Source organism: Lethenteron reissneri, chromosome 70 (assembly GCF_015708825.2).
Source record: "Lethenteron reissneri isolate LAM-NWPU_2019-01 chromosome 70, ASM1570882v1, whole genome shotgun sequence".
In the NCBI taxonomy this organism is placed as follows: Eukaryota; Metazoa; Chordata; class Hyperoartia; order Petromyzontiformes; family Petromyzontidae; genus Lethenteron; species Lethenteron reissneri.
The window spans coordinates 594057-610139 of record NC_083848.1 but is presented as its reverse complement, the minus strand read 5'-3'; the positions used below and the strand labels follow the sequence as shown (position 1 = coordinate 610139).

Here is a 16083-nt window from a genome sequence, read left to right as displayed (position 1 = left end):
TTTGTGTGTGGCATGGATTCCAGGATGTAGTCCCAGCGTGATGCCCACTTGATATTGTTGGTCTCCTGCGGGCGCACGAGAAAACATAGTACATATCGGCACCCGCGCCGTGGTGGTGATGATGGTGGTGATGATGGTGGTGATGGTGGTGATGGTGGTGATGATGGTGGCGATGGTGGTGGTGATGATGGTGGTGGTGGCGATGATGGTGGCGATGGTGATGATGGTGATGATGGTGATGATGGTGATGATGATGGTGATGATGGTGATGATGGCGATGATGGTGATGATGATGATGGTGGCGGTGGTGGTGATGATGGTGGTGATGGTGATGGTGGCGATGATGGTGGCGATGGTGGCGGTGGTGGTGATGATGGTGATGATGGTGATGGTGGTGATGATGGTGGTGATGATGGTGATGATGATGATGGTGGCGGTGGTGGTGATGATGGTGGTGATGGTGATGGTGGCGATGATGGTGGCGATGGTGGCGGTGGTGGTGATGATGGTGATGATGGTGATGGTGGTGATGATGGTGGTGATGATGGTGATGATGATGATGGTGGCGGTGGTGGTGATGATGGTGGTGATGGTGATGGTGGCGATGATGGTGGCGATGGTGGCGGTGGTGGCGATGATGGTGATGGTGGTGATGACGGTGGTAGGGGACGCACCACGAAGGAGATGGAGTACGTGTACAGCACTGTCACGCGCTCCTTGCCGCTCTGCGGGATGGAGAGTGGAGGCCCGGTGCAGGTCGGCTTCTCATTCACCGCGTGCTTGATGCTGCACAACCACCACAACCACGTCAACAACCACCACAACCACGTCAACAACCACCACAACCACATCAACAACAACGACCACAACATCAGAAACCACATCAACAACAGCTACAACAAAGACCACAACATCAGAAACCACGTCAACAACAACTGCACCACTCACAGCAGCCGTGGTGGTGGTGGCAACAGAAGGGGGATACCCCCCCGTGATCCCCCGCCCTGTGATCCCCCCCCAATGATCACATGATCACTCCCCCGTGATCCCCCTCAATGATCACATGATCCCCCCCCGTGATCCCCCCTCAATGATCACATGATCACTCCCCTGTGATCCCCCCCCAATGATCACATGATCACTCCCCCGTGATCCCCCTCAATGATCACATGATCCCCCCCCGTGATCCCCCCTCAATGATCACATGATCACTCCCCTGTGATCCCCCCCCAATGATCACATGATCACTCCCCCGTGATCCCCCCTCAATGATCACATGATCACCCCCCCGTGATCCCCCCTCAATGATCACATGATCACTCCCCCGTGATCCCCCCTCAATGATCACATGATCCCCCCCCGTGATCCCCCCTCAATGATCACATGATCACTCCCCTGTGATCCCCCCCCAATGATCACATGATCACTCCCCCGTGATCCCCCTCAATGATCACATGATCCCCCCCCGTGATCCCCCCTCAATGATCACATGATCACTCCCCTGTGATCCCCCCCCAATGATCACATGATCACTCCCCCGTGATCCCCCCTCAATGATCACATGATCACCCCCCCGTGATCCCCCCTCAATGATCACATGATCACTCCCCCGTGATCCCCCCTCAATGATCACATGATCCCCCCCCGTGATCCCCCCCCAATGATCACATGATCACTCCCCCGTGATCCCCCCCCCAATGATCACATGATCCCCCCCCGTGATCCCCCCCCAATGATCACATGATCACTCCCCCGTGATCCCCCCCCCAATGAGCACATGATCACTCCCCCGTGATCCCCCTCAATGATCACATGATCCCCCCCCAATGATCACATGATCACTCCCCTGTGATCCCCCATCCCAATGATCACATGATCACTCCCCCGTGATCCCCCCTCAATGATCACATGATCACTCCCCCGTGATCCCCCCTCAATGATCACATGATCACTCCCCCGTGATCCCCCCTCAATGATCACATGATCACTCCCCCATGATCCCCCCTCAATGATCACATGATCACTCCCCCGTGATCCCCCCTCAATGATCACATGATCACCCCCCCGTGATCCCCCCTCAATGATCACATGATCACTCCCTCGTGATCCCCGCCTCAATGATCACATGATCACTCCCCCGTGATCCCCCCCCAATGATCACATGATCACTCCCTCGTGATCCCCCCCAATGATCACATGATCACCCCCCCGTGATCCCCCCCCAATGATCACATGATCACTCCCCTGTGATCCCCCCCCCGTGATCCCCCCTCAATGATCACATGATCACTCCCCCGTGATCCCCCCCCAATGATCACATGATCACTCCCCTGTGATCCCCCCCCCCCGTGATCCCCCCCCAATGATCACATGATCACTCCCCCGTGATCCCCCCTCAATGATCACATGATCACTCCCCCGTGATCCCCCCCAATGATCACATGATCAGCCCCCCGTGATCCCCCCTCAATGATCACATGATCACCCCCCCCGTGATCCCCTCCCAATGATCACATGATCACTCCCCCGTGATCCCCTCCCAATGATCACATGATCACTCCCCCGTGATCCCCCCTCATTGATCACATGATCACCCCCCCGTGATCCCCCCTCAATGATCACATGATCACTCCCCCGTGATCCCTCCCCAATGATCACATGATCACTCCCCCGTGATCCCCCCCTCAATGATCACATGATCACTCCCCCGTGATCCCCCCCCAATGATCACATGATCACCCCCTCGTGATCCCCCTCAATGATCACATGATCCCCCCCCCCGTGATCCCCTCCTCAATGATCACATGATCGCTCCCCCGTGATCCCCCCCCAATGATCACATGATCACCCCCCCGTGATCCCCCCCCAATGATCACATGATCGCTCTCCCGTGATCCCCCCCCAATGATCACATGATCCCCCCCCCGTGATCCCCTCCCAATGATCACATGATTCCCCCCCCGTGATCCCCTCCCAATGATCACATGATCACTCCCCTGTGATCCCCCCCTCAATGATCACATGATCACTCCCCCGTGATCCCCCCCCAATGATCACATGATCGCTCCCCCGTGATCCCCTCCCAATGATCACATGATCACTCCCCTGTGATCCCCCCCTCAATGATCACATGATCGCTCCCCCGTGATCCCCTCCCAATGATCACATGATCCCCCCCCGTGATCCCCTCCCAATGATCACATGATCACTCCCCCGTGATCCCCTCCCAATGATCACATGATCACTCCCCCGTGATCCCCTCCCAATGATCACATGATCACTCCCCCGTGATCCCCCCCCAATGATCACATGATCGCTCCCCCGTGATCCCCTCCCAATGATCACATGATCCCCCCCCCGTGATCCCCTCCCAATGATCACATGATCCCCCCCCCGTGATCCCCTCCCAATGATCACATGATCACTCCCCCGTGATCCCCTCCCAATGATCACATGATCGCTCCCCCGTGATCCCCTCCCAATGATCACATGATCACTCCCCCGTGATCCCCTCCCAATGATCACATGATCCCCCCCCCGTGATCCCCTCCCAATGATCACATGATCACTCCCCTGTGATCCCCCCCTCAATGATCACATGATCCCCCCCCCGTGATCCCCTCCCAATGATCACATGATCCCCCCCCCGTGATCCCCCCCCAATGATCACATGATCACTCCCCCGTGATCCCCCCCCAATGATCACATGATCACTCTACCGTGACCCCCCCCCGTGATCCCCCCCCAATGATCACATGATCACTCCCCCGTGATCCCCCCCAATGATCACATGATCACTCCCCCGTGATCCCCCCCCAATGATCACATGATCCCCCCCGTGATCCCCCCCCAATGATCACATGATCACTCCCCCGTGACCCCCCCCCAATGATCACATGATCACTCCCCCGTGATCCCCCCCCAATGATCACATGATCACTCCCCCGTGATCAACCCCCCCCCCCATGATCCCCCCGTGATCCCCCCCAGCCCCCCCCCGTGATCTCCCCAGCCCCCCCCCCCAGCCCCCCCCCCAGCCCCCCCCCCAGCCCCCCCCCCAGCCCCCCCCCAGCCCCCCCCCCAGCCCCCCCCTCACCTGCGTGGCACCACCTTGGCCGCCACGAGGCGTGCTCCCTCCCAGCCCTCGGCCGCCCCGCTGTGGTAGGAGAGCGTCACGTCCACGTGGTTGAAGAGGTAGAACGAGTCGGGCTCCTTGAACTCCGTCTGCAGTAACACAGAGGTAGTAACACAGTAGTAGTAACTCAGTGGTAGTAACACAGAGGTAGTAACGCTGTGGTAGGAGAGCGTCACGTCCACGTGGTTGAAGAGGTAGAACGAGTCGGGCTCCTTGAACTCCGTCTGCAGTAACACAGACGTAGTAACACAGAGGTAGTAGTAGTAGCACAGAGGTAGTAGTAGTAGTAACACAGTAGTAGTAGCACAGAGGTAGTAGTAGTAACACAGTGGTAGTTGTAGTAACACAGTGGTAGTAGTAGTAGTAGTAACACAGTAGTAGTAACACAGAGGTAGTAGTAGTAACACAGTGGTAGTAGTAGTAACACAGAGGTAGTAGTAGTAACACAGTGGTAGTAGTAGTAACACAGTGGTAGTAGTAGTAACACAGTGGTAGTAGTAGTAACACAGTGGTAGTAGTAGTAACACAGTGGTAGTAGTAGTAACACAGAGGTAGTAGTAGTAACACAGAGGTAGTAGTAGTAACACAGAGGTAGTAGTAGTAACACAGTGGTAGTAGTAGTAACACAGAGGTAGTAGTAGTAACACAGAGGTAGTAGTAGTAACACAGTGGTAGTAGTAGTAACACAGTGGTAGTAGTAGTAACACAGTGGTAGTAGTAGGAACACAGTGGTAGTAGTAGTAACACAGTGGTAGTAGTAGTAACACAGAGGTAGTAGTAGTAACACAGAGGTAGTAGTAGTAACACAGTGGTAGTAGTAGTAACACAGTGGTAGTAGTAGTAACACAGAGGTAGTAGTAGTAACACAGTGGTAGTAGTAGTAACACAGTGGTAGTAGTAGTAACACAGAGGTAGTAGTAGTAACACAGAGGTAGTAGTAGTAACACAGTGGTAGTAGTAGTAACACAGTGGTAGTAGTAGTAACACAGAGGTAGTAGTAGTAACACAGTGGTAGTAGTAGTAACACAGTGGTAGTAGTAGTAACACAGAGGTAGTAGTAGTAACACAGTGGTAGTAGTAGTAACACAGTGGTAGTAGTAGTAACACAGAGGTAGTAGTAGTAACACAGAGGTAGTAGTAGTAGTAACACAGAGGTAGTAGTAGTAACACAGTGGTAGTAGTAGTAACACAGAGGTAGTAGTAGTAACACAGTGGTAGTAGTAGTAACACAGATGGTAGTAGTAGTAACACAGTGGTAGTAGTAGTAACACAGTGGTAGTAGTAGTAACACAGTGGTAGTAGTAGTAACACAGTGGTAGTAGTAGTAACACAGTGGTAGTAGTAGTAGTAGTAACACAGTAGTAGTAACACAGAGGTAGTAGTAGTAGTAACACAGTGGTAGTAGTAGTAGTAGTAACACAGTAGTAGTAACACAGAGGTAGTAGTAGTAGTAACACAGAGGTAGTAGTAGTAGTAACACAGTGGTAGTAGTAGTAACACAGTAGTAGTAGTAGTAACACAGAGGTAGTAGTAGTAACACAGAGGTAGTAGTAGTAACACAGAGGTAGTAGTAGTAACACAGTGGTAGTAGTAGTAACACAGTGGTAGTAGTAGTAACACAGAGGTAGTAGTAGTAGTAACACAGTAGTAGTAGTAGTAACACAGAGGTAGTAGTAGTAACACAGAGGTAGTAGTAGTAACACAGTGGTAGTAGTAGTAACACAGAGGTAGTAGTAGTAACACAGTGGTAGTAGTAGTAACACAGTGGTAGTAGTAGTAACACAGTGGTAGTAGTAGTAACACAGAGGTAGTAGTAGTAGTAACACAGGGGTAGTAGTAGTAACACAGTGGTAGTAGTAGTAACACAGAGGTAGTAGTAGTAACACAGAGGTAGTAGTAGTAACACAGTGGTAGTTGTAGTAACACAGTGGTAGTAGTAGTAACACAGTAGTAGTAACACAGTGGTAGTAGTAGTAACACAGTGGTAGTAGTAGTAACACAGAGGTAGTAGTAGTAGTAACACAGTGGTAGTAGTAGTAACACAGTGGTAGTAGTAGTAACACAGAGGTAGTAGTAGTAACACAGTGGTAGTAGTAGTAACACAGAGGTAGTAGTAGTAACACAGTGGTAGTAGTAGTAACACAGAGGTAGTAGTAGTAACACAGTGGTAGTAGTAGTAACACAGTGGTAGTAGTAGTAACACAGAGGTAGTAGTAGTAACACAGAGGTAGTAGTAGTAACACAGTGGTAGTAGTAGTAACACAGTGGTAGTAGTAGTAACACAGAGGTAGTAGTAGTAACACAGTGGTAGTAGTAGTAACACAGTGTTAGTAGTAGTAACACAGAGGTAGTAGTAGTAGTAGTAACACAGAGGTAGTAGTAGTAACACCAGTGGTAGTAGTAGTAACACAGAGGTAGTAGTAGTAACACCGTGGTAGTAGTAGTAACACAGAGGTAGTAGTAGTAACACAGTGGTAGTAGTAGTAACACAGTGGTAGTAGTAGTAACACAGTGGTAGTAGTAGTAACACAGTGGTAGTAGTAGTAACACAGTAGTAGTAACACAGAGGTTAGTAGTAGTAGTAACACAGTGGTAGTAGTAGTAGTAGTAACACAGTAGTAGTAACACCGAGGTAGTAGTAGTAGTAACCCAGAGGTAGTAGTAGTAGTAACACAGTGGTAGTAGTAGTAACACAGTCGTAGTAGTAGTAACACAGAGGTAGTAGTAGTAAACAGAGGTAGTAGTAGTAACACAGAGGTAGTAGTAGTAACACAGTGGTAGTAGTAGTAACACAGTGGTAGTAGTAGTAACACAGAGGTAGTAGTAGTAACACAGTGGTAGTAGTAGTAACACAGATGGTAGTAGTAGTAACACAGTGGTAGTATAGTAACACAGTGGTAGTAGTAGTAACACAGATGGTAGTAGTAGTAACACAGAGGTAGTAGTAGTAACACAGGGTAGTAGTAGTAACACAGGTGGTAGTAGTAGTAACACAGAGGTAGTAGTAGTAACACAGAGGTAGTAGTAGTAACACCAGTGGTATTTGTAGTAACACAGTGGTAGTAGTAGTAACACAGTATAGTAACACAGTGGTAGTAGTAGTAACACAGTGGTAGTAGTAGTAACACAGAGGTAGTAGTAGTAGTAACACAGTGGTAGTAGTAGTAACACAGTGGTAGTAGTAGTAACACAGAGGTAGTAGTAGTAACACAGTGGTAGTAGTAGTAACACAGAGGTAGTAGTAGTAACACAGTGGTAGTAGTAGTAACACAGAGGTAGTAGTAGTAACACAGTGGTAGTAGTAGTAACACAGAGGTAGTAGTAGTAACACAGAGGTAGTAGTAGTAACTCAGTGGTAGTAGTAGTAACACAGAGGTAGTAGTAGTAACACAGTGGTAGTAGTAGTAACACAGAGGTAGTAGTAGTAACACAGAGGTAGTAGTAGTAACACAGTGGTAGTAGTAGTAACACAGAGGTAGTAGTAGTAACACAGAGGTAGTAGTAGTAACTCAGTGGTAGTAACACAGAGGTAGTAGTAGTAACACAGAGGTAGTAGTAGTAACACAGAGGTAGTAGTAGTAACACAGAGGTAGTAGTAGTAACACAGAGGTAGTAGTAGTAACACAGAGGTAGTAGTAGTAACACAGAGGTAGTAGTAGTAACTCAGTGGTAGTAACACAGTGGTAGTAGTAGTAACACAGTGGTAGTAGTAGTAACACAGTGGTAGTAGTAGTAACACAGTAGTAGTAGTAGTAACACAGGTAGTAACACAGTGGTAGTAGTAGTAACCAGAGGTAGTAGTAGTAACACAGTGGTAGTAGTAGTAACACAGAGTAGTAGTAACACAGTGGTAGTAGTAGTAACACAGTAGTAGTAGTAGTAACACAGAGGTAGTAGTAGTAACACAGAGGTAGTAGTAGTAGTAACACAGAGGTAGTAGTAGTAACACAGTGGTAGTAGTAGTAACACAGAGGTAGTAGTAGTAACACAGAGGTAGTAGTAGTAACACAGTGGTAGTAGTAGTAACACAGAGGTAGTAGTAGTAACACAGAGGTAGTAGTAGTAACACAGAGGTAGTAGTAGTAACACAGTGGTAGTAGTAGTAACTCAGTGGTAGTAACACAGAGGTAGTAGTAGTAACACAGTGGTAGTAACACAGAGGTAGTAGTAGTAACACAGTGGTAGTAGTAGTAACACAGAGGTAGTAGTAGTAACACAGTGGTAGTAGTAGTAACACAGTGGTAGTAGTAGTAACACAGAGGTAGTAGTAGTAACACAGTAGTAGTAGTAACACGGAGGTAGTAGTAGTAACACAGTAGTAGTAGTAGTAATAACACAGAGGTAGTAGTAGTAACACAGGTAGTAACACAGTGGTAGTAGTAGTAACCAGAGGTAGTAGTAGTAACACAGTGGTAGTAGTAGTAACACAGAGGGAGTAGTAGTAACACAGTGGTAGTAGTAGTAACACAGTAGTAGTAGTAGTAACACAGAGGTAGTAGTAGTAACACAGAGGTAGTAGTAGTAACACAGAGGTAGTAACACAGAGGTAGTAGTAGTAACACAGTAGTAGTAACACAGTAGTGGTAGTTAGTAGTGGTAGTTAGTAGTGGTAGTTAGTAGTGGTGTAACCCTCACGCTGATGATGCAGGCGTCCTTGTGATTGCTAGAGTAGTAGTTACAGTAGTTATAGTGGTAGTTAGTAGTGGTAGTTAGTAGTGGTAGTTAGTGCTAGTTAGTAGTGGTAGTAGTAGCGGTAGTTAGTAGCGGTAGTTAGTAGTTGTAGTTAGTAGTGGTAGTTAGTAGTAGTAGTTAGTAGTGGTAGTTAGTAGTGGTAGTTAGTAGTGGTAGTTAGTAGTGGTGTAACCCTCACGCTGATGATGCAGGCGTCCTTGTGATTGCTAGAGTAGTAGTTACAGTAGTCATAGTGGTAGTAGTGGTAGTTAGTAGTGGTAGTTAGTAGTGGTAGTTAGTAGTGGTAGTTAGTAGTGGTAGTTAGTAGTGGTAGTTAGTAGTGGTAGTTAGTAGTGGTAGTTAGTAGTGGTGTAACCCTCACGCTGATGATGCAGGCGTCCTTGTGATTGCTAGAGTAGTAGTTACAGTAGTTATAGTGGTAGTTAGTAGTGGTAGTTAGTAGTGGTAGTTAGTAGTGGTAGTTAGTAGTGGTAGTTAGTAGTGGTGTAACCCTCACGCTGATGATGCAGGCGTCCTTGTGATTGCTAGAGTAGTAGTTACAGTAGTTATAGTGGTAGTTAGTAGTGGTAGTTAGTAGTGGTAGTTATTAGTGGTAGTTAGTAGCGGTAGTGGTGTACTCCTCACGCTGATGATGCAGGCGTCCTTGGGCTGCCCGGTGGCAGTGACGTAGCAGCCCACGGGGAAGCCGGGGTTACAGAAGAGTTTCCCCTCGTCCACGTGGTAGCACCATGTCACCGGCATGTTGTCAACAATCCTACACACCACACAGTCACACACACACAGTCACACACACACAGACACACACACACACCGACGGGGAAGCCGGGGTTACAGAAGAGCTTCCCCTCGTCCACGTGGTAGCACCACGTCACCGGCATGTTGTCTACAATCCTACACACCACACACACACACAGTCACACACACACACAGTCACACACACACACACACAGATACACAGACACACAGTCACACAGACACACACAGTCACACACACACGCCGCACACACACACAGTCACACACACACAGACACACACAGTCACAGTCACACACAGACACAGTCACACACATACACCGCGCACACACACACACACACAGTCACACAGTCACACACACACCAGAATCACACACACACACAAGAATCACACACACAAGAATCACACACACACACACCACGCCAGCGGCATGTTGTCCACGACCTTACAGGCAGCACGCACACACAGACACACACACAGTCACACGCACACACAGTTTCACACACACAGTCACACGCACACACAGTCACACACACAGTCACACGCACACACAGTCACACACACACAGACACACGCACACACAGTCACACGTACACACAGTCACACGCACACACAGTCACACGTACACACAGTCACACGTACACTCAGTCACACGTACACACAGTCACACGTACACACAGTCACACGTACACACAGTCACGCACACACAGTCACGCACACACACAGTCACGCACACACACAGTCACGCACACACACAGTCTCACACACACACAGTCACACACACACACAGTCACGCACACACAGTCACACACACACACAGTCACACACACACACAGTCACGCACACACACACAGTCACGCACACACACACAGTCACACACACACACAGTCACACACACACACAGTCACACACACAGTCACACACACACACAGTCACACACACACACAGTCACACACACACACAGTCACACACATACACAGTCACGCACACACACAGTCACGCACACATACAGTCACGCACACACACAGTCACGCACACACACAGTCACGCACACACACAGTCACGCACACACACAGTCACACACACACACAGTCACACACACACACAGTCACACACACACACAGTCACACACACACACAGTCACACACACACACAGTCACGCACACACAGGCAACACACACACACAGTCACACACACACAGTCACACACACACACAGTCACGCACACACAGGCAACACACACACACAGTCACACACACACACAGTCACACACACACACACAGTCACACACACACACAGTCACACACACACACAGTCACACACACACAGTCACAACACACACACAGTCACACACACACACAGTCACACACACACAGTCACACACAAGTCACACACACAGTCACACACACACACACAGTCACACACACAATCACACACACAGTCACACACACACACAGTCACACACACAGTCACACACACACACAGTCACACACACACACAGTCACGCACACACACACAGTCACACACACACACAGTCACACACACACACAGTCACACACACAGTCACACACACACACAGTCACACACACACAGTCACACACACACACAGTCACACACACACACAGTCACACACACAGGCAACACAAGAGACACCACATCACGGACAGTCTACTATCGCACACACACACAGGCACACTGATGAGGATGGTGATGGTGGTGATGGTGATGCTGATGGTGGTGGTGATGCTGATGGTGGTGGCGGTGATGGAGGAGATACCAGTGGTGCTGGTAGTTGAAGTGGTTGTAGTGATGATGGTGATGATGATGGTAATAATGATGGTGATGATAATGATGGTGATGATGATGATGGCGATGATGATGATGATGGTGATGATGATGGTGATGATGATGGTGATGATGGTGATGATGGTGATGATGGTGATGATGGAGATACCAGTGGTGCTGGTAGTTGAAGTGGTTGTAGTGATGATGATGGTGATGATGATGGCGATGATGATGACGATGGTGATGACGATGGTGATGATGATGGTGATGATGGAGATACCAGTGGTGCTGGTAGTTGAAGTGGTTGTAGTGATGATGATGGTGATGATGATGGCGATGATGATGACGATGGTGATGACGATGGTGATGATGATGGTGACGATGGTGATGATGGAGGGGATACCAGTGGTGCTGGTAGTTGAAGTGCATGGCCTTCTTGAGGAAGTCCAGGCTGGCCTGGTCATCGGCGGAGCCCGGCTCGTACACCTTGGGCTCGCACAGGACGGCACACGCCGTCTCCTCCTTGAACGTCACCTGCACACAGGCAAAGGTCACCCATGTAGCCTCTAGCAGACTGTAGGGGCAAGTGCTGTTAGTAGCGAGTAGCAGCAGCACCTATACACAGACAAAGATCCCCCGTGTAGCCTCTAACAGGCTGTAGGGGCAAGTGCTGTTAGTAGCGAGTAGCAGCAGCACCTATACACAGACAAAGATCCCCCGTGTAGCCTCTAACAGGCTGTAGGGGCAAGTACTGTTAGTAGCGAGTAGCAGCAACACCTATACACAGACAAAGATCCCCTGTGTAGCCTCTAACAGGCTGTAGGGGCAAGTGCTGTTAGTAGCGAGAAGCAGCAGCGTCTATGATGAGTCACGCACACAGTCTCACTCACACAGACACACAACAACAACAACAACCGCCATTCGCCACTAAGTGACGGTGACGTCACCACGACGCTTGTGCCAGGCCAAGTGCACCTTGAGGCCACGTGAAGTGTTGACAGACACACACGCAAACACAGTGACACACTCACACAGACACACACACAGACACACACACAGAGACAGACACACACACACAGAGATACACACAGTGACACAGTGAGACACACTCACACACCACACACAGACTCACACACAGTGACACACACACAGACACACACAGTGACACACACACACAGTGACACAGACACACACAGTGACACACAGTGACACACACACACAGTGACACACACACACAGTGACACAAACACAGTGACACACACAGTGACACAGTGAGACACACTCACACACCACACACAGACTCACACACAGTGACACACACACAGTGACACAGTGACACACTCACACACACCACACAGACTCAGGAATCGAACCCGGGCCCCCTCTGCGGGGCTGGTGTGCGAGCCCCCCCCACCCCCCACCCCGGCGAGCCATGAGACCACGTGGCCACCACGCACCTTGTACGGCGAGGGCTCTATCCTCTCACCGAACAGCACCTGGCCCAGGTTCTCCGTGGGTCTCTGTTTGCTTTCGGGCGCCTTGCAGAAGTCGAACCTAGACCACACGCCGACGGGAGAGAGGCCGGGGGGGGGGGGAGTCAGTGTTACGAGACAAAGATCCCCCGTGTAGCCTCTCACGGGATGGCGGGGCAAGTGCTGTTGGTAGTTGCGAGTAGCAGCACTTGCCCCAACAGTCTGTTAAGGCTCTACAGGGGGTCTTTGTCTTTGTGTGTGGGTACATGTTTGTGAGTGCGTGTGAGTGTGTGTGAGTGCGTGAGTACGTGTGAGTGCGTGCGTGTGAGTACGAGTGAGTGCGTGCGTGTGAGTACGAGTGAGTGCGTGCGTGTGAGTACGTGAGTGAGTACGCGAGTGAGTGTGAATGCGTGTGAGAGTGCGTGTGAGAGTACGTGTGAGAGTGCGTGAGTGAGTACGTGTGAGATTACGTGAGTGAGTACGTGAGTGAGTGTGAGTACGAGTGAGTGAGTACGTGAGTGAGTGTGAGTACGTGAGCGAGTACTCACGCGTTGTACTCGTAGGGCAGCACAGACTCCACCGAGTCCAGGCGGTTCATGTAGAGCTCGATGGTGGACTGGGACACGCACAGAGAGGGGCGACACACTTACAGCAGAGGTCACGCACGTGGTGGTGGTGGTGATGGTGGTAGTGGTGATGGTGGTGCTGGTGGTGGGGATGGTGGTGGGGATGGCGATGGTGGTGGTGATGGTGGAGGTGATGGTGGTGATGGTGGGGATGGTGATGGTGGTGGTCGTGGTGATGATGGTGGTGATGGTGGGGATGGTGATGGTGGTGGTGATGATGGTGGTGGTGATGGTGGGGATGGTGATGGTGGTGGTGGTGATGGTGGTGATGGTGGTGGTGGTGATGGAGGTGATGGTGGTGGTGATGGTGGTGATGGCGGTGTTGGAGGTGATGGTGGTGGTGGAGATGATGGTGGTGATGATGGTGGTGATGATGGCAGTGGTGATGGCGGTGGTGATGCCGATGGTGGAGGTGATGGTGGTGGTGGAGGTGATGGTGGTGGTGGAGATGATGGTGGTGGAGATGATGGTGGTGGAGATGATGGTGGTGGAGATGATGGTGGTGGTTATGAAAATATTTTATTGTATACTCTTTGGTTCTTTCGGTAAAGTCACGTAGGTATAAAATAAAATAAATCACGACATTTCGGGCGCAACACAAGTGTCCATCATCAGGTGTATTTCACCTTCATCTAACCAGGTTAACACAAAAAACCCCTTGAGGTTAAAACCCTCTTTTGCGAGGGCGACGATGACGATGATGGTGGTGTTAAAATGATGATGGTGAAAGAGATGATGGTGAGAGAGATGATATTGATGTTGTGATAGAAATGATGATGATGATGATGGTGGTGGTGAAAACAATGATGATGGTGATCGAGATGATGATGATGATGATGGTGATTAAAGAGATGATGATACGTAGGCTTGGGTGACCAGTATCATTCATGATAAAGGTTTGTGGGTTAGATCGCGTTCAGTATAAATGTGTCGCAACCCTCCACCACCCGACACGGCCAATCATTCAACAAAGTGTCACGTTGACAGAAGACAGAATAGTTCACAACTTTAGCCCACCGGTGTGTGTTCAAGCTCCACCACACACGAGCTCCACCACACACGAGCTCCACCACGCGAGCTCCACCAGTGGAGCTCCACCAGTGAAGCTCCACCAAACGAGCTCCACCAGTGGAGCTCCACCAGTAGAGCTCCACCACACACGAGCTCCACCAGTGAAGCTCCACCAGTGGAGCTCCACCACACACGAGCTCCACCGGCGGAGCTCCACCGGCGGAGCTCCACCACGCGAGCTCCACCGGTGGAGCTTCACAGCGGAGCTCCACCACACGACCTCCACCACACGAGCTCCACCAGTGAAGCTCCACCACAGGACCTCCACCACACGAGCTCCACCAGTGAAGCTCCACCACACGACCTCCACCACACGAGCTCCACCAGTGAAGCTCCACCACACGACCTCCACCACACGAGCTCCACCAGTGAAGCTCCACCACACGACCTCCACCACACGACCTCCACCACACGAGCTCCACCAGTGAAGCTGCCCAAGTGGAGCTCCACCAGTGGAACTCCACCACACACAACTCCGCACTGTGTATTTGGCCTACTCTGCCGCATTAAAGACTCCGAAAAGGGAAAAAAAATACGACGAGAGAGCGCGGCGTTATAGCGTCAAACAATAACGACGACGACAACAACAATATCAACAACAACAACAATAACAACAACAACAACAGCGCGTTCAAACTTCGCGACGGACGAAGGGAAACGAGAAGAAGAAGAAGAAGAAAAAGACCGAAGGGAGTTTAGGCCGAAGCCTCGGCGTGGGCCTGACGAGCCTACCTGACAGTTGAGGTGCTCCTCGGCCTTCTCGCAGAAGCTGACGGGGGCGAGACCCGGGAGGTAGAACGCCTGGCCCAGCGCTAGCACGCACAGCAGCGTCGTCGTCGCTGTAGCAGCAGCAGCGGCCATCGTACGAGGGTGTTGTTGTTTGTTTGTGTGAAGCGGCCGCGTCCTCTCTCAATGTTTCTATTTGCTGTGAAGTTTGTGGAGGTGGTGGAGGAGGGAGGGAGGGGGAAGTGATCTCGACTCCCCCAACACGCCGGTGACGTCGTCTCGGTGACGTCACCACGCAGACTTCCCACTCTGTTTGGGTTGCGTGGTGACGTCACCGCGCAGATTTGGGTTGGGATCGCAGCGGCTGGGTTTGCGCGGTGACGTCACCACGCAGACTTCCCACTCTGTTTGGGTTGCGTGGTGACGTCACCGCGCAGATTTGGGTTGGGATCGCAGCGGCTGGGTTTGCGCGGTGACGTCACCACGCAGACTTCCCACTCTGTTTGGGTTGCGTGGTGACGTCACCGCGCAGATTTGGGTTGGGATCGCAGCGGCTGGGTTTGCGCGGTGACGTCACCACGCAGACTTCCCACTCTGTTTGGGTTGCGTGGTGACGTCACCGCGCAGATTTGGGTTGGGATCGCAGCAGCTGGCTTTGCGTGGTGACGTCACTGCGCAGATTTGGGTTTGGTTCGCAGCAGCTGGCTTTGCGTGGTGACGTCACCACGCAGACTTCCTTTTGAGTTCGCGGCAGCTGAGTTGCGTGATGACGTCACGACGTAGATTCCAGTTGTACTCGTTGCAGCTGAGTTGCGTGATGACGT

The 16083-nt window shown here is 50.7% G+C and overlaps 1 protein-coding gene across 1 annotated transcript in view; it reads right to left on the bottom strand.

Moving 5' to 3' along the window:
* The window catches only part of LOC133360902 (transmembrane 9 superfamily member 2-like), a 32642-nt gene extending 17110 nt beyond the window's left edge, over positions 1–15532 (bottom strand). The window contains exons 1-8 of the mRNA XM_061579777.1: positions 15266–15532; positions 13385–13452; positions 12822–12918; positions 11768–11898; positions 9452–9581; positions 4097–4224; positions 675–786; positions 1–65 (exon numbers count right to left, since the gene is read on the bottom strand). The exon at positions 1–65 is cut by the window's left edge and continues 15 nt beyond it. Of these exons, the coding sequence (XP_061435761.1) occupies positions 1–65; positions 675–786; positions 4097–4224; positions 9452–9581; positions 11768–11898; positions 12822–12918; positions 13385–13452; positions 15266–15394 (860 nt within the window). The 5' untranslated portion in view covers positions 15395–15532. The remainder of the gene's footprint in view (positions 66–674; positions 787–4096; positions 4225–9451; positions 9582–11767; positions 11899–12821; positions 12919–13384; positions 13453–15265) is intronic.
* Positions 15533–16083: the final 551 nt, after the last annotated feature.